The sequence below is a fragment of the Nicotiana tabacum genome, chromosome 1, assembly GCF_000715075.1.
Source record: "Nicotiana tabacum cultivar K326 chromosome 1, ASM71507v2, whole genome shotgun sequence".
NCBI lineage: Eukaryota > Viridiplantae > Streptophyta > Magnoliopsida > Solanales > Solanaceae > Nicotiana > Nicotiana tabacum.
Window position 1 is genome coordinate 75,153,685 of NC_134080.1, and position 19,389 is coordinate 75,173,073.

Here is a 19,389-nt window from a genome sequence, read left to right on the forward strand (position 1 = left end):
TATATTAAATAAGGATCTTGCATATATTATACATCCTCCAATTATTTTTAGAGCTCGTTTGGACATAAGAAATTTTTATTTTTTTCGAAATCAGTGTTTGGTCATAAAATTTCTAATTTTCACTTGAAGATGCATTTTGGAATTTTTTGAAAATTTGAAAAACTCCAAAAAGCTGTTTTTTAAAATTTTCACTCATATCACTCACCAAACTTCAAAAATAACCCCAAATTATATTCATGTCCAAACACAACTCTAATTTTCAATTAGCATTTTTATTTTTTTTAAAATTTTACAATTCTTATGTCCAAACGCCCACTTAGTTTAAGCGGGTGGATGAGAGGCTATTTAGGTGAATTCTTCATGAAAATATTCCCAAAAAGGAAAATAAAAGAAACCGGCAAAACTGGAATCAGGTTCCACATGTATTTTCCAACCCTCCCCCCCCCCCCCCTCCCGCGGCCCGCGGCCCGAAAGGATCACTTTCACACGAAAAGGCGTGGACGACACACGCCCCTCTATAAATTCCGCTCCACCTTGCAGTCAGCACCAGCACTCAACAGCAGCAGCAACCAAAGAGTGAACCAATAAAACAATGCAATCTCTACAGGAAAAGGCTTCCGAATGGAGTGGGGTTGACCCGAATGATGCATTCGCCATTGATGAAACCAATCTCTTTGAAAAGCTTGGCCTTCAGACTTTCATCAATTTATCTACCAATTTCTATAACAGGTTCATCCTTCTAATATCCGAATAAAACAAATTATGCTCAAAACAAATATTTTTTCTTGATGGGTTTTCAATTTCTCTAAATGGGTATTCAAGAAAATTCCTTAAAGTTTGAGACTTTGATTGAATTGAATTAGTTAATATTTTGGGTTGAGCTTTCTGTTCTGTGTGCCTCACTCTCTGCTTTTCTATTTTTTTCTTGGTGAAGAAAGTCAGCATGGGTATTTTCTTATTGTTAAAAGATTGGCTTTATCTTTTCCTATTCGATTTGCATGGTTCCCTAACTTCTCTTTTTTTTTTTTTTGGAGGGGGCTGGGCTTGGGAGAAGGGTGGGGTGGGATTAGTGACGATTTGTGGATCTTTGATTATATTAATTCTTTCTTTTTTGTTGTAAAGATTGATAACAAATGTCTGTGTTTATGGTTGTTACAGACTTATAGTTATACTTCCAAAAGAGTTGAGCTGTATTTGTCCTTGTTACATTTGCACAGTGCCAAGAGGTGTTGAGAGGATCCTAAAATTGTTGTATCTTTGTTGTATAAGCATCTTTCAATGTCAAGGAAACGATTTGGTGATACAAGTTACTGTGCATAATAAACTGGATTCTGGAATGCTGGATTTTTATTTAGTTTACTTGTTTGGGATGAAGTTCTAGATTATTCTAATTAAGAGTTGTCTACTTTTTCTTCTCAAAAATGGTTTGCCCTGAAGACGTCTGGTTTGTGTTCTAGAAAATGATATAGGTTTTATAATGATGACTGATGAGGATTGAGGAATGCCAGTGATTAGCATTTTAATTAGTTTTTATTTGAACTTCTTCTCTGTTATATTTGCATGGTTTCACAAAGAAATATCTTCGCGGACTCTCCAAATTGCTGGCACACCTGTGTCGGATTCTCCAAAAAAGCACTACTGTGGAGGATCCAACATCCATTCAACGATATTTTCGGAGAGGCCGAGTAAAATAGCCTATAGGCCATGGGTCGAGCAGTGGAATCAGCGACTGACTGGTTGCGTCATGGTAGATTGCCTACTTCACACCCCTTTAGGGTGCGGCCCTTCCTCGATCTTGCGTGAATGCGGGATGCTTTGTGCACCGGGCTACCTTTTCTTTTCTTTTTTTACTTGTTGAACGTGAAGGTGGTTAACTGCCTTTTCTGCTTTTTATCTTCTCTGATGGTTTTACCCTTCATGAGGGAAGACATCTGACTCTTGTTTTTGGGATTGGAATTAGGGTCTATGATGATGAGGAAGAGTGGTTTCGTTCAATTTTCTCTAATTCAAGTAAAGAAGATGCCATTAGGAATCAATATGAGTTCTTTGTACAAAGAATGGGAGGGCCTCCTTTGTACTCACAGAGAAAAGGTAAGCAATGTTTCCCAAAGTCCTTATTTTATACCCAGCTTTGCTATTCTTGTTCATACTCAATTTGCCAATGGTAGTTACTAATGCACTTTTAGGTGAACTCCGGTCTTGAGACGGTTAATCTACTTTCTATCATAACTTTCATATTGAACTTTTAAAATGTTATTAAGATTGGAAACACTAAAGTTAACCAGATAACTTCTTGATATCTTTTTGTTCAACATTTCTTTCTTTGATATTATATGTTTGATAATTCAATATTGCATTTATAAACATCAAGTCGGTGTCAAAATAATATGTACAAGTTGTGTAAGTGACTCCAACAGAGTCATCCACCATTGTCTATTAAATTTGCCAACTACGAACACAAAATAGTATCCTCTCCTTACACCAGACATGCAATTGAAATAAGGAGGATCTTTTAGTGCTTTGTATTCCTGAATGTCGGCGATCCTTCAGCAAATGGAAATTAGTTGTCATTTCAATTAGTTGAGCAATGGAGAAAGAAACTGCCAGCAAGGTAGCTTGAGAAATCCCATTTTGGCGAGTTTAGAGTGCCTTTGTCTTGTTTGTAAGTTTTTGGTGTAAGATTTAGGATTTATTAACGGATGATCACTTTTTGGCCTTGAAATTATTTTGATGGCTTTCTCACATCATCTTGGCGTGTTAATATTGCTTGTGATTTTTCAAAGCAAAATATAACTAGGGAGAAAACAGACAGTAGTGATTCTTTCCTTCAGCATTAGAGCAGTTAAAACTGAAGAGTACTGTATGATATCATGAAAAGTTCCCGTTTAATGATGACATCACTGGAGATTTCAGTCTATTGATAAGTTTTCACTTTTTGATTTACTGATGAAGTCGTTGACATAAAGGAAGTTTTCTTCGCTAGTCAATTCTCTTTCACAAAACTAGTAATTCCGATGCCATATCCAGCATTGGCAAGCTAGGCTGTGGCTTGGAGGATAATTATCTATTTCTTTTTGGTTTCAATTTTAGAGTAAAGAAAGAAGCTGGTGGAAACTATTCTTTAAATCGGTAGAAGCAGATGAAGAGCCCGTTTGGATTGGCTTAAAAAAAGTAACTTTACAGCAGAAATAGCTTTTAAGCCAAAAAGCAGTAAGTTGGGATTGCCCAGCTTATTGCTTTTGGCTTGTTTTAAGCAGTTTTTAACTTATTTTAAGCACTTTTTGACTTTGCCAAACACTGAAAAAAGCTAAAAAAAAACTAAAAGTTGATTTGACCAGCTTAAAAGCCAATCCAAACACCCTCGAAATCTTGTTTGTTGGAAACATGGGAAACTATTTAAGGAGGGTTTGGCCTAATAAAGCTCAGGTTGGCACTTCATCTCGCTTAGGCAGCACTTTGCTACAAACACCAAGATGCTAAAACGTGACCTTAGGACGAAAATAAACAGTAAATATAGTTTGCATAGCGATATATAAATTTTTTTCTAGTAGAAAGTTATAGATGAATGTGTTAGTGAGTAGGATAGGAAATAAAAACTTAGTATAAATACGGGTTAAAAATTAAAATTTGCATCCTTCCATATGAACCAACAATTTTTAATATGGCTTTTGAACTTTGATGGATGTGGTTTTCACTTCATGTTCGCTTGATTGCATTATTTTTTTTAAAAATTTCTTCCTCCACGTGACTCTTTTTGCTGTTTGCAATTAATTTTTGTATTCATCTACCCCTTTCTTCACTAAAAAGTGAACTTTAATTGTGCTTTGTTCTTAAAGCTCCAACAGAATGTTCTCCTACAGTTTCGCCTTCAACTACTGTAGAAATAATGAGGTCAGGTTCTTGAGTCATATAACACACAACTAGTTTCTCCCTCTTTTATACAGTATCGCGATTCTTGCTGCTAACCAATGACACCTCTCACCCATGTCCCAATTGTCTTTATTAGCTGGAAGATAGTAACTAGCTTTGATTGTCATCTCTACTAGTTTTCTTATTCTTGTTGTCTTAGACTCTTTCGAATAAAACATTGGCTATCACTCTTTCGAATAAAACATGTTTTCTACTCAGACATAGCTACTGCAAATCAACTGTTTACCCATTCAGTCATTACCACACTGCATTCTATCTCCAAGATAGTGGCTTTGGAGAGATTTGCTAGATTAGTACGATTAATCTTTTATGCCTAAAAGATCTCCTCTGCCACTGTGATAGGCTTATTCATTGGTTGAAAGTTTTGGTCAGCAGTTTGTGTCATTTGGGTTTGAATGGATTATTCCACTTTTCTGCATCTGCCAAAACCGGAAAACTCTTCTCCTGCTTAACAAATGTTTTTGACTTTCGTGAACACGAGAAAAGTGAACTACTTTAAAAATTGATAAAATATCAAAAATGGAAAAGCTTCTTGGGACTGAGGTGTGACTCCTATATTTTACTTCTTTTCGGGGTTTACATGGAGGAGACAGATTAAACCTGTAATCTATGTCACTATTGGACTTTGTTAAAATTAAGCATTCTCCTTGGGACAGTTTGGGTGTATATCAACAAATCAACCTCCAACTTCTTAGTGTTCATTCTAGTTCGGGTGGTAGATATTTCAGGTTGAACAGCTAATTAATTCTCCAGATTAAGTTTCTTCCTACCTTGAGACGATACGGGAATGTGATGTCAAACATGGATGGTTCTAAGACTTCCTTTGGATGATTGGAGACAAGTTAGTTGGAAGTAGAAATTCATTTTTCTCCCCTATAATATATTTTCAGTGGGTATTATTTCACTTATATGAGTTGTGCTTCATGTAGTTAGTGAAACTGTAAGGACCTTTCAAACTTGGACTTTGTGCAGGCCATCCAGCATTGATTGGTCGCCACCGCCCATTTCCAGTCACTCATAAGGCTGCAGAAAGATGGTTACACCATATGCAACAAGCACTAGATAGTGTTACAGACATTGATGAAGATTCCAAAATTAAAATGATGAACTTTTTCAGGTAAACGCAAATCCCATGGATCTCCCCTTACTATGTCTATTTTTGCTGATAGTAAGCATTTGTAAAAATTACGTTCATTTGCTTTTCAGGCACACAGCATTCTTTCTGGTAGCTGGAGATGAGTTGAAGAATCCAAACCAGGGTGTTGCATGCAAGCATGCTACCAACAAGCCAGCTGCAGCATAAACTTATACCAAAATTGATCAAAGAATTAACAATAATGTACACTGAATATTTTCCTTATGATCATTCAATCAATCAAATCTGAGAATCTATGATCTCAGTTATTGAGCCTACATGTTTATGCTTTGATTTGTTATTGCTCCAGGGAGAAAGGTTGTAGATACACCGACTCTACAATTCATTAATGTAGCAGGAAGAAAGACGTGGATACACGAAGCCATTCTCATGAGACTTGAAGGTATTAGGTCATATATCCTCCTGGAAATCTCGTGAGACAGAAGAAATCCCGACTCTACAAAACTGAAATCTTCGTTATTTATGAAGAGCACTTTGGTTAAACGAAAACAATTGAATTAAACCAAGAAAAAACACACAAGTCTTTATTTACGACAACAAAAGCTTAATCTGTGTCAAACTTCCAATTCACAATGATCAAGAAATCAAACATATTGTTTATTAATGGACCAAAGTATGACCCATAAATTCTTTCCTACGAGACATTCTAGAGGGATGAGCATATCTAGCTGAAAATGACCTACAAAGATTATCAGGCTCTACTTTTTCTGACCCTTGATCAAAATTCTGCACAACCAGAAGAAGAAGAAGAAGTAGTATTATTATTGAAGCTTTTTTTCTTGTGCACTTTGAGTCTCCTCCAAAAAGCTAGCCACCTTGGTGATGAAGAAGAAGAAGCACATGATGATTGTAATCTTTCCCAAGCCTAACACTTTTGCTCCAATTCCCTTTCCCAATTATCCTCATTTTTTCCTCAATAGCTTTGAGATTTGCATATAATTCAACAAATCTATGGCCTTTTATAGATATTGGCTACTTTTGAGACTCTCATGGGATGTTGATTCCCTTTGCCCTTTGATTAGACAAAAGCAAATTAAACTAGTGGTGTGGAAGCATTCTTTAAAGATAATTAACAGTTATACCTAAAATTCCAAAAGGATATTTAGTAACTTTTTTTTAGGTATACCATACCATGTCAATCTTTTTAGGATATGACTAACATATAGTAGTAGTATTTAATAACTTTTCAATTTCTAAAACGTTAAGTATTTTAAAATAAATCCAGTTTGTCAAAACGACGAATATTTAGGACCCAATAACAAATACTACCAAACAGAAAACCAAAAATATAGATAAGCTTTATTCATTTACTGTTTAATATATATATATATATATATATATTGCATCACACGAAACATGATGTAATTAAGATGGTCGAAGATTAGTCCACCTAGTTATTTTCAGAATAATTGCTTGGTAAGATGTCTTTTTATGAAATTACACAATTTATCTAACTAGGAAAGTGATTGCAACATGCCATTGTATCTCAGACCAAAAGAATAATAAAGGAGGAGCGACCTACAATTTCTTATTTTTGCAGGCGCAAAAGTAGAATTGATGAATAGGGTTTCATGTGACTATTCCTTCCCTATTATGGTATCATTATTTTTCTGCACTGTTGGGTCATTCCTAAAAAAATTCAACTAATAAATAAACAGTAAATGAATAAAGCGTATCTATTTTTTTGGGTTTCTCGTTTGGCGTTTGTATCGGTATTGGAGTCCCAATAAATTCGAATTCGTGCCGCATAATACCTATTAAAGAGGAACACATTTCCTACTAAGATTTTATTTTTTTTTAAATTTTCGTAGCTCGAACCCTTAATTTTTTTTACTTTTTGTAATCGGACTTTGGTATGCTTGAGCGATGTAGATGTATTCGTTTCAATTGTAAAAATCTCTTCTTCTATTTGTTACCAGTGTTATAATAAGAGTACAAATTTTATATTAGTTTAGATTAAATGCTTCCAAAATTAGGGGTGAATTTACCATAGCTTTATATATAAAACATTTAAACATTTTTCAATTTACGGATACAATTTAAAGATAATACAATACATTAAAGTACGATATAATATCTAAGAAGTGCACGAGGAGCATCTTCCTGCACAAGTAGACATACTTTATGACATAAATAACAAAAGTTCACTGAAATTTTGAATTTACTAATATAGCAATTGAGGGTGTGTTTGGTACGAAGGAAAATATTTTTCGGAAAATGTTTTTCAATTTTTTCATGTTTGGTTGGCTTAAATATTTTGGAAAATATTTTCCTTATGAACTCATTTTCCTCCAATTGGAGGAAAATGTTTTCCTTATCAAGAGAAGGGAAAATGTTTTCCAAAACTCCTTCTCAACATTCCCTACCCTCACCAACTCACCCCACTCTCCTCTCCAAAAAAGGCTCTTTTTTTTTTTAAATTTTTTTTTTTATCTTATTTTTTTATTACAATTTCAAATTTCTGTTTTTTCGTTTTTCTGAACCACACCCCAACCGCTCCCCCCCCCCCCCCCCCACACACACACAAAAAAAAAAATTAATTTTTTTTGTAATTTACAATTTCTATTTTTTGCTTTACTGCTCCCCCCGGCCCCGCCCCCACCCCAAAAAAATATTTTTTAAATATATTTTTCAGTTTTAGTTTTTTTATTTATCGGTTTAAAGGTTCAAAATTTTACAAGTTCCAAAGTTATGTGTTTAGAAGGTTTATGTTTTTGAAAGTTTACATGTTTAGAAATTATAAAGTTTACGGGTTAGAAATTCCGTGGTTTCGAAAGTTTATAAAAAATGTGGGTTCGGAAGGTTGTTGGTTTGAAAGTTTATGACTTCATGTTTATTATATCTAAATTATTTATAAATATTCTTGAGAAGTCATTTTCCTTAATTTGCGTACCAAACACCGAAAAATGAATAAGATTACTACTTGTTTTCCAAGAAAATATTTTCTTGGAAAATATTTTCACGGAAAACATTTTCCGTTATACCAAACACACTGTGAGTTTTAGATTTTTCACTTTCCACTTTAATCGTGCTATAGTTGTCATTTTATTTTGTACGACCACTTCTAAATTCTAATCCAAATTGACTAAGATAAAAAGATGATCTAATATCATAGTGTGTTTTTTTTGGGTGAATAAACGATGTTTAAAATTACAATATAGAAATTTGGCTCACGCAAATACTCACTTAATTTATGAGTACTCTTTTTAAAAGAAACAAGCATGTTAATTTGACTAGTTTTAACTTGAAGCAAGATTTTTAGAGGTTGCTACTAAACCAGGATTATGCATTGTGTCATAATTAGGAGCACCAAAACTAGTGGTCCAAAGGAACGTGGAAAGGTAATTAAAGACATTGAGCCGAAAGACTTCCTTCTTATTCAAATTTTTAACTCCACAAGACTATCATATTATTTCTCTCATCATTGCTAAACTTTTCCTTGAAACACTGGATATTCTTCTTCCACCCAAAATTATTGTAAAAACACTTATATCGGGTGTTTACACCAACACAATATATATATATATATATAGGCGGATCTAGTGCATAGTTACTGGGTTCTCGGAAACCCAGTAACTCTTGCGTAGGCTCTGTATTTATATTAAGAAATTTACTAAATATTGGTAAATATCTGTGTGAACCCAGTTATTATTGCATATTAATCTAAAATTACGGTAGGAACTCATAAGCCTCAAATCCTAAATCCTCCTCTATATATATATAATACGTAATCACTCGATGTAGATAAGTATTTATTAACCTAAATGTGTTCACAATCAGAAAACCAGGAAAAATGTTAGATGAACAAAACAAAAAGAAAAAAAGAAAAGTTTCCAGTGTCTAAAAAATGAGGCTTATCTTCTATATTTATAGCCAACAAAATTTGGATCTCAACGGGTGCAAAGATGCATGTTTATGGAAAAAGTATCATTTGGTAGAAATTAAGTTGGTCGCGAATTACATATTCTGAAACGACCGTCGGGAAAAAGGAATTTGTCAACGACACAAAGCTTGTTCTCTTCTCAAACTCTTTAAGAGCTACAAGAAATATTTTTCTATATAAGCACAAGGATTTTCTTTTTATTTTTCGAGGGAAAAAGAAGGTGTTTGGCTAAGCTTATAAGCTGGTCAAACTAGCTTATAAACACTTTTCGGCTTATCTATGTTTGGTAAAGTTAAAAGTGCTTATAAGCCAAGTGCGTATAAGTCAAAAATAAGCCAAAAAGTCATAAGCTGGTCACCCCCAACTTATGAATTTTTAGCTTATAAACACTTTAAATTTGACCAAGATTTTTACTATTTTATCCTTTTTTAGAACAAAACTCTTACATTGATACTCACTGCCTCAAGCATTGTTTCAACCTACCCCCCCCCCCTCAAGTCTGCAATTCTCATTGACTATTCAAGATAAGCAAATTCTCTATTCCTTTGCATATTTGTATTTATGTGATTGTGTATTAATCTTTGAACTATATGTAATAAATGAGGACATATTAAATTTTTGGTGTATTGCTTTCTAAGTGTTGTGGTGATGAAGATAGTGTTTGTTTCTCTTCAAATATTTTATCCTATTTAGGTTTATTTTTTACTGAGAAACTTTTGTCAATCTATTAATTATTATAACTTGTGATTATATGCTTATCATAAAATAAATTATATTTATCATAAAAGTTATCTTATTCTAAGCACAATTGTATTTAAAATAAAATGACAAATAGAATATTTTGTACCTGAATCGATCTGGAATCTAAAATTTTAAAGAAATTACGCCCTTATAAGTGTAAACAGTTCTAAGGTTATTTAGATCATTTTAACATAAAAAGAGTTTATCAACATTTTTTTATCAAATACTGCAGCAACTTATTATCAATTTCAGCACTTGTATCCAAACACGTAACTGCTTATTATTAAATCAGTTCATCATTTAAAAGTACTTTTCAGCACTTAAAAGTATTTTTCAGAACCTAATGCTTATCAGCTAATCCAAACGGGCTCAAACTCCCTTAGTAAAAAATGAGCATTTCCAAGATTTTCATTTTCCCTCCAATTTTTTTCCTTTGATTTCCTATTCACACCTTAACTCAAACCTACCTAATGCTTATCAGCTAATCCAAACGAGCTCAAACTCCCTTAGTAAAAAATGAGCATTTCCAAGATTTTCATTTTCCCTCCAATTTTTTTCCTTTGATTTCCTATTCACACCTTAACTCAAATCTACCTAATGCTTATCAGCTAATCCAAACGAGCTCAAACTCCCTTAGTAAAAAATGAGCATTTCCAAGATTTTCATTTTCCCTCCAATTTTTTTCCTTTGATTTCCTATTCACACCTTAACTCAAACCTAACAATATTTACCCCCAAAATTACCTCCTTCCTTTAATTTTAAAAAAAAATATTCTTATCACCTTGGAAACACAATATACAAAGGAGATAGGTGTTGACTATCGGATGGTCTCGTTTGGTTGCTAGTTACACATCGTCCTATATTCGTGAAATAAGAAAACAAACGTAGAAGAAATACGTACATTATGAGAATCCAAATGAACGGAGGGATCAAACACTCGTACTAAAAAATTAGTAATAATCTTTAAAGAACAAGAAATTGTATCACAAAAAAAGAAAAGAAAAAGATGTAAATTATGCAGGGCAGTTATATCTTGTCATACCCGAATTGTTATCGCGTCGAATAGATGTTGATGAGTTAGATGTGTTGCTTTGGGGCTCTTTAGTTTCCAAGGTTGATCCTCAGTAGTCTTATACTATTGACGGTTACCCTAGAAATATTTCTAATTATTCACACAACATTGAGGCCGTCAAATGATGCAAATAATGGACAAATCTCTATCTACTACTATATGCTTTCCATATAGAAATGATTCAACATGTTAATTTGATAACAACTATCATCAACGAAAAATTTGGTGTAGTACATACTTCTTGTACTAATATTTTATCTTATCAAAATAAAATAGTTACGATTATTATTATTATTATTATTATTATTATTATTATTATTATTATTATTATTATTATTATTATTATTATTATTATTATTATTTCCTTTTCCTGTTAATCATGGACAAAAAAACCTCCTTTCTGATCTATTTCAGGTATCAAACCATTCTATACGCTTCCACTAGACCTTAAAACAAACTAAAATATTTGTAAATCTTTCCACCAGGAAACCTCAACGAAATTTGACGAAAAGACCATCATTATCCTGCCTCGACACTCCACTGACTCTCGGCTCAAGAAAATAAAAAGACAATATGTGTAACAATGAATATTAAATCATATATCCTTCTGGATATTTTAGAACCTGGTTCTGGATCTCATATACTTTTGTCCTCAAATGTGCCCCGAGTGACTATTTCTACACAACATTCTAATTAAAAATTTGAACACATTACACTAATGGCTTGCGCCCATTTGAATTGCTTAATTAATGTAATGAATGCAGGAAAGTGGTGTAATTCTTATGTTTGGGCTGTTCTTGAGCTGAAGCATTAGAAAGAAGGTGAAATGGATTGGACAGAATGAAAGAATTTAGTGGAAAACTCAAACTTTTCAAGTTGTAGTATTGCTTTTTAGAGAATTAAATATGTACTTAATCGTCATGAACAGCATTCTGATCAATTGCTCTCAACTTGAAAACTTTGAACTACGATACCATGAAGTTACAATGGGGTTGATGGAGCTAGTTACCCAAATGTTGGTTATTCAACAACATATTAGAAGAAAATCTTGACTTCACAAACATGAAATCTCATGATAAAGAGCTAGCAATTTAATTGAACAAAGACAACTTCATTCTAATTTTACTGTCACACTATTTTCTTGTTAAACTATTCCAATAAGAATGTCATCTTTTTCTATTTGGAAACAATTTAATCTTAAACTTTTACTTTTAATGGTATGCTTTTATAGTCACAAAAATCACATGGCATATTTAAGACTAAGTTGCAATAGTCTTTTTTTCTTTCTCAAATTTTCGTGTTCAATCAAATTACTGTATCTAAGAAGCACACTAATCACTTGCACAACTTACACTTGGACTATGGCATATATTAATAGGTGTTAAAACCTTGGTTTTCATTTTGTATATGTAGGAAATCCAAATAATATCTCTCCACCACCCACCCCCAAAAGGAAGGGGAAAAAAAAAAGAAATCCTGTAATATCTATTTGAGTTGGGTAACCCAATGATCCAAGGATATTCTGCTTCCACTGTATAACGTACATTTTATTTCAAAACCATTTAGAACTTTCAGGTGGAATTTACTTTAGTATGCAAAAGATTCCTAAATTTGACTACGACCTTCGGCAAATGGTTTCTACAAGGGAAGCCACATTGACATTTCAAAATGCACTTATGCTAATAATGTATAAGGTGGAGGGTAGTATTAGAAGAATTAACCTAAATAGCCGCTCACTCGATCAGCGAATACATATATATGTATAATCCATGTATAATATGTGTATAACCATATATAATCGGCATATAATCTATGTATACCGACTAGGAAAAATAAATTGTAAATCTGACCGGCTATTTGTGGAAAGATCCCGCAATATTATGCACAAAAGAATTGTAACAGCAGTGCCATAAAACATTTGCTGCTGCACTTGAGGTGATGAATTACCGCTTTTCATACAATATGGCAAAACATCTGCAATACAGAGAAGATATTATCCAGGCTTAAATTACATTTGGCTACAAAAAGATCACAAGAACACATTACAAGGTGGAAAAAGAAAAGAGTAAAGCCTAGAGACCCTTATGAACTCCCATTTGAGTGCTGTGATTGTATGATCACTCTCAATCGACCATAAGCCTCTAGACAAGCATAAGAATACTCGGACATGGCTCGGAAGAGCTCAGGCAACCTGATCTTGAGACTCCCTAATGACTTCTCCCTAACTTGAATACAGTGTTTCTGGTGCGCTTCTGTCTCCTCGTCCAACCTCTTTTTCAATGCTTCCACAAGAAACTGCTTTTCTGCAACAGGATCTTTAGGATTAGACTCTGTAGCTCTATCAGGATCTGCCACATCCGGTGGAGTTCTACGTTGCATATACTTTTGGTACCAATCTTCAAATGCTTGCCTTTTGCGTATGTATTCTTTTCTAGTTTCCTCACACTTCTCCTTCAGCTTCATCTCTTCCTCCTGATGAATAATGATGGTCCTTATCACAGCTTCAAAAGAAGCAATGGCACTTTTGGCAAGCTCATCGGGAAGCTTCTCAAGAAGCTCCTGCCAAGAATGGAGAAGGGCTTGAATTGGGGGATTTTGTGCTCGAGGAGGCGACGAGATTTTTTCTTTTAGGCTGCTCTCAATGGGTATGAGATTTAGCTTCAACCAGTTGTGAAGTGTTTGGATGTATAGTTTTTGATTTTTTACAAGGTTGTCAAAATGATCATGCCATTCCTTGACAACATTACCAAGCTGGATTGTGCGTTCATGATGGTGTTTGCTTGTTTCTAATGGGAATCCAGAGATTTCAATGGCTTTGAGATCAGTAGCCATCTCCAGCTGGTTTTTGTGATGACTATACATGAATTCCGACATGTTAACCATCCTGCAAAGCAGAAGCAAAAGCTAATTTTCATAGAATGTAGTATCAAACAGAGATTGCTACCTCGATTACATTGCAATTCCACGCAGTGTTATTAAAAGCGTTCGCTTCTCGCTTTAAGCGCTGAAGCGAGGCAAGGCGCAGGGCTATCGCTTTTGTAGCAGAAAAGCGACTCACATTTAAAAAGCGCTACCTTCTCCCACTTAAGCGAGAAGCGCCTCGATGGAAAAGCGATAAAAAAGCATGCTTAAGCGAGCCGAAGGCATCTGCTAGGGTTTTTTAGAGTTATTTTTGGCAAATAAGCCATCTGTTAACAAATAAACATACGCTCTTCAACGACTACTTCTCCAGCGAACTCCAGCGAAGACGAAGTCTCCAGTTCTCGGTAAGTTTCTGCAACGACTTCTTCTTTTTCTTTTTCTTCCTCTTCTTCTTCGTCTCTTCTTCTTCTCTTCTTCTTCTTCTTCTTTCAATTTTTCACTTTTTAAACGCTGATTTTGTGCCCTAAACGACTTCTTCTTCTTCTTTTGTTCTACTTTGTGCTCTGTTTTATGCTTTATGCTCTGTTTTCTGCTTTATCATCTGCTTTATGCTCTGTTTTCTGGTTCATGTGAATTAACTGTTATGTTTTTTTTTTTGGTTGTTGATTGTAGTAAATTTAATTTGTTTAATATGTTATTTTTAATGAGTTCTTAGCCATTTATCTATGCCTATTTTATTTTTTTATTTATGTGTTAAATTGCGCTTCACATGAAGAAAAAAAAAGCGCTTCGCTTCGCGCTTCTCGCTTCGGTGAAGCGAGGCCTCGTCGCTTTTTTGCGCTTAACGCTTTCCAAAACACTGATTCCATAAGGGGGAAAGAAAAGCAAGCAGAAAATCATTTAAAGAGCACTTGCGCTCATTATTAGTACAGGACATTGTACTATTGTAGGGGATGTAATAAATCAAGAATTAACAAAAAACAGTCACTTAGAGTTAAGGCAATACTAGAATGCTTGCAGGCACAGAACTCCATTTCCCAACCAAATTTTGAATTAAAAATCCTGAAACATACAGATGATAGGAAATCCATTTGTTTCTTAAAATCAGTAAACAGCATCAGGAATGCCTCGGAAAGGATATGTATGCTAATGACGCTACTCATCTCTGAGGATAAAATGGAGAAGACCTCTTGCTAAAATATCATAAAGTAATATAGCTTAAGAACAGTACGGGGATTCATTTCCAAAGTTTACCTCAACTATGAAAATATACATAAGCATGCATTTAATAAAGGTTTTAAGCCAAAAAAGTAAGAATCAAAAGCTTTAAAAAAAACCTTATTTACTAGGCTGAATGCTAGGGAAAAGTCTGCACAAAGTGAAACCATATGAATCAATATTACTAACATGAGGCAGGTCAAGGACTTATACTAATATTGGTTTGGTTCTCCAGTAATCCACAAATAGAACAATTGTTCCACAAACAGAAACTTTCTGAGATTTGTAAATGAATTGGTGGCCCAATTAGAACAGCAAAAAAGAAGAGATTGCCAAATGGTTGGGGTGTGAAACAGGTATAGGGTAGATATCTAGACAAACTTCTTACCTGTGGTAGGAACTTCAAGATTACTTATAATTTTGTTTCTACTCAATTAGCAAAGTTATCTATCATTTGTGTTTATATCTTACAGTGCGTATATAAAATCATGCTCCTTCATTCTAAAATCAATTACAAGTCCACCTGTGGCCCACCTGGGAAAAAACCTCGCTTCCTGAGGCATAAGATGAATGTCCAGACTTTCTGGACTACCTCAAAATATTCCCCATGATTTTCCACCGCATTCAATTAATACCTCAAAAGGGTCACCGGTTAACTACAGAAACCCCAGCCCACCCTTCTTGAGTTGATATAGAAACAGTGAGGATTCATATAGCCGGGTAATCTTTTTTTTTTTGGATATGTTATATAGCCCGGGTAATTTCTTCGATCTTCAAAAAGATAATATTGTAAGTTTCACTTCGAGTGCCCAACTAGCTTGTGATTGAAGCATAGTAGTAGCACTTGTTGCATACTATCTAGTATTAAGAATTTCTTCTTAGGAGTTTAGTTTGTAAGACCATTGTTCCTCCGAGGAAGACTTCCGGAGCAAATTTTCTGATAAAAATAGGAAGAAGAGTATCTAAATGTCGAAAAACTAATACTTTTAAACCATCACTCAAGTCTAAGGTTTCACTTAAAAGTAAGCCTTTATGGTTGGGGACTGGCCAGGAGTTTCACTTAAAAGATTAACTTAGATACTTTACACCTCTACCATTACACAAATTTTGTTAAACAATCACAGTTCCCAAGAACTTACAACTCAGAACACTGACTTCTAAATCGTGTGGAATAGACACAGCTTCTAAATATAATAATCTGTTATAAAAGAAAATCTAGGTGCAATAGCAGTTGCAGATAACAAATAACAATGTCCCTAGTCAAGCAGGAAGAATGGCCACCTGAAACACGTAAATTTAACAAATATAGTTTTCATCATGGAGGTAAGCCACACAAAAACTTACCCTTGAACAAGAGCAGCCAGCTTGGGATACAACTGCTTGTCACGGATGTCATTTACTTCAGAAACTGTGGAATCCAAGGACTGCATGTCAACTATATATCGCGTATGCAAATGGCTAACAGCAGCCTTTGTCTTCTCCAGTGATTCCAAGCTAGCATTTCGTTTCTTCAGCTTGTTTAGCAAGGCAACTTTCCTCTGATATTCATGTTTTATAAGCTCACCAGCCTATTGAAATGAAACAAAATAACATTTTCGTACACCATCAGCCTATTGGATAATAGGAAAAATACGGCCAAATAATAAAGGTCAATACAAGACAGAGAGCCACCACAGAAGGCCATATAGAAACTTCATTACATAAGGAAAGGATCAGCTACAAAGAGAAACAGAGTAGCCGTTGAGATGCACGATATGCAACTAGCCATGTCCTGAGTAGCTTTGACAATGACACAAGTATAATGGTGTTCGACACAGACACTGAGACAAACTAGGATTTGGAAAATTGGGGGGCAGAGTACATATGAAGAAGGTATAAATGGCATGTGTGCGGCAATTTCACCCTTGTTGCTCTTGCTGCAAGTGAAACAGCCTGGGTGGATTTCATCCTTTAAGTGACTAGGAGCTGAGACACTCCAAGCGTAAAGCGATAGTGAATCCCGAAACTGCACCAGTCACCTCCTCTTTTAGCATTTCTAAACCAGATGGAGATAGCAGGGTTTGAGTTTTCTACCAGATGTACTCCGACCGGGATCTCAGTCACACGTTTCATTTGGTACCCAGACTCTGTATTAATTCTCTTTTGAATTTCTATTCTGGTATCCCCTTAATGGAAATGCATGTACAGGCAGGACCTGATATAAATAGAAGATTTGGTCCATGCTTCCTGGCCCTCCTCTCATAAATTAATCATAAATCAAATATAAAATCCAAGATTTTACCCAAGAGAAAGCAAAGGGACAAGAAGAAGCAATAAGCACCTTCATTTCATCATAAAGTTTCTTCTCCCATGCCAGCAATTTGTCCAAAACAGTGGCATGCGTCTCATATTCATCAATGTCATACTCATCCTTAGTAGCATCACCATTAGGGACACCCTTAAATGATTTATTCCATGTAATGACTCGCATCACCCTAGCTGCGTGGTCAATATGTCCTGCAAAAAAAGAACATTCATTATTAACATCCAAGAAGATCTACAACCTTGTTGCTTCAGTTTTTTGCTGTTAAAGTACTGGAATCATATAACTTAACTGTATGAAAACAGTCCCCTTGTTATTTCCCATAAGACAAAGTAGAGCAATTATGAAAAACAAGCTAGTCAAACAAAGGAACAGAAAGCCTAATTGGGCCCAGCATCATAGTTATTAATGTGACTCCTTTTTTTTTGTGGGGGTGAGTGTAACAAAATGTGATAAAACTATGTTCAAGTCTCCAGCAAGCTAAATACAGGCCCAAGCAGGCAGCAATTGCAGAGGCAGAGGTGTAAAACCGTTGTTCATATATTAACAAAAAAGGGGCAATCCGGTGCACTAAGCTCCCGCTATGCGCGGGATCCGGGGAAGGGCCGGACAACAAGGGTCTATTATACGCAGTCTTACCCTACATTTTTGCAAGAGGTTGTTTCATGGCATCAACTTTAGCAGTTACGCAAAACCGTCATTCATATATGAACGAATTTACCATATTCCCCATTTCCTTACTGAATAGCAAAAAACATAACTTTGCAAGAATTTATGGAAAGGAAACCTTTGCAGTGCTAAAAAGGTTTGAGCTTTAGTAGTCAAAATCTGAAAGACATGAAGAATAAGGGAATTCTATCCATTATAAACATCAAAAGTTACCTCGATTATCAGCAAAGTTAGAGTGGTAATGCAATCGAGTAGCCTCAAGCATCTTAGAAACCTCTTGCGCATTCTCAGAAGCTTTCAGGAAATGATCATCAATCTCCCCTAAAACTTTAAAGAAATCAGCATTATTATTATTGTTACCATATCCAACAACATTCCCACCAACTCCCACTACTCCTCTTATCTCAGGAGGTGCAGTGTTTGAATGCTTAAACACTCTCTCTGTACTATCCTCCGCCCTCACTGGGGTCTCCTCTTCAACCTCACTCAGAATCTCTACTTTCCCCTTCTTCTCCGGCGTCTTAAACTGATCATCTTCGTACTGATTCATACCCACATTATCAAATCTTTTGTCTTGAATTTCGTTATTCTGTTCGTTAAATGCTTCCTCCTCCTCCTCTTCTTCTTCTTCCTCGACTTCCTCTAAATGCCCATGAATGTTATCCACATTAAAGAAATAATCCCACGCCTCCCCTGGTGGGGCCGGGGGAGGCGGGGGTGGGGTTGGCTCCTCCTTCACTATTGGTGTCTCACGCGCTGCCACATTTCTCTTTACTCTTAGTTTCAAATCAACTTCCTCTTCTTCTTCCTCTTCCTCCTCAATTTCCTCATCAATAGCAATACCTTTCATTTTTCCACGTCTAGGTTTCGAAAGCTCGGGCATAGTCATGGCGCGTTGAAGCGGTGAGAAAGCTGGTGGAGGAGGAGGGGGTGGAGGGAGAGGGCTGGCTTCCATAGTCGGCGGTGGAGGCGGAGGCGGCGGCTCGTTAACGACCGGCGGCGGCGCAGGTGGGGTTTCGCCTTGAGCATAGTCGCTTAAAGCAGCACCGGTGTTTTTTAAAGCCATAGAATAAGCTGAATGTGCAGCTGCAAAGAAGTTGCGGTAGTTTACAGCTTCTTTCATGAGGTTTCTTCGTTCTTTGCATCTTGATACTGACTCTTCGTTATCTAATCTTGATTGAGCACACCCCATTTTTCCACTGTTTTAGCTCTTCTAGTGGTGGATTAGAGGAAATGGGGTTGAGATTTAGAAAGAGATGGAGATGAAAAGAGAGAGAAAAAGATAGAGAGAAAAGTGAAAAGGACAAAAATGTGAGCAGAGGAGAGAAGAGGTGGGGAAACACTGAGAAGAGAGTGTACTGTAAATGGTACAGGGAAGAGAGAGGGGGAGGGAGGTGGTAAGTACGCGCCGCTGGATGGGGGTATTTCTAATTTTGAAAAATACACCTAGGACTAACGGTCACATTTCTCGAGGAACTTAACGGCGTCGTTATGAGCTAATTAGAAAATTAAGCCAGTAAGCTAATTTCCTTTCTATTCTTGCGTTACTGGTACTA

At 35.5% G+C, this 19,389-nt stretch overlaps 2 protein-coding genes across 3 annotated transcripts; one reads left to right on the forward strand and one right to left on the reverse strand.

Moving 5' to 3' along the window:
• Positions 1-503: 503 nt before the first annotated feature.
• LOC107759471 (group 2 truncated hemoglobin 3-2-like) lies at positions 504-5,513 on the forward strand. Of its 2 annotated transcripts, XM_016577424.2 has the most exons (5): positions 504-729; positions 1,961-2,091; positions 4,903-5,047; positions 5,137-5,269; positions 5,376-5,513. In XM_016577424.2, the coding sequence occupies exons 1-4, from the start codon at positions 593-595 to the stop codon at positions 5,231-5,233; spliced, it is 510 nt and encodes a 169-aa protein (XP_016432910.1). In that variant the 5' UTR covers positions 504-592; the 3' UTR covers positions 5,234-5,269; positions 5,376-5,513. The 2 variants fall into 2 exon arrangements, with proteins under 2 accessions (XP_016432910.1, XP_016432909.1); XM_016577423.2 differs by lacking the exon at positions 5,376-5,513 and having other exon boundaries at positions 505-729; positions 5,137-5,343.
• Positions 5,514-12,718: 7,205 nt separating this feature from the next.
• LOC107759470 (protein ALTERED PHOSPHATE STARVATION RESPONSE 1-like) lies at positions 12,719-19,168 on the reverse strand. The gene is made up of 4 exons (XM_016577422.2): positions 18,047-19,168; positions 17,183-17,358; positions 16,207-16,430; positions 12,719-13,666 (listed from the first exon to the last, which is right to left on the reverse strand). The coding sequence occupies exons 1-4, from the start codon at positions 19,023-19,025 to the stop codon at positions 12,865-12,867; spliced, it is 2,181 nt and encodes a 726-aa protein (XP_016432908.1). The 5' UTR covers positions 19,026-19,168; the 3' UTR covers positions 12,719-12,864.
• Positions 19,169-19,389: the final 221 nt, after the last annotated feature.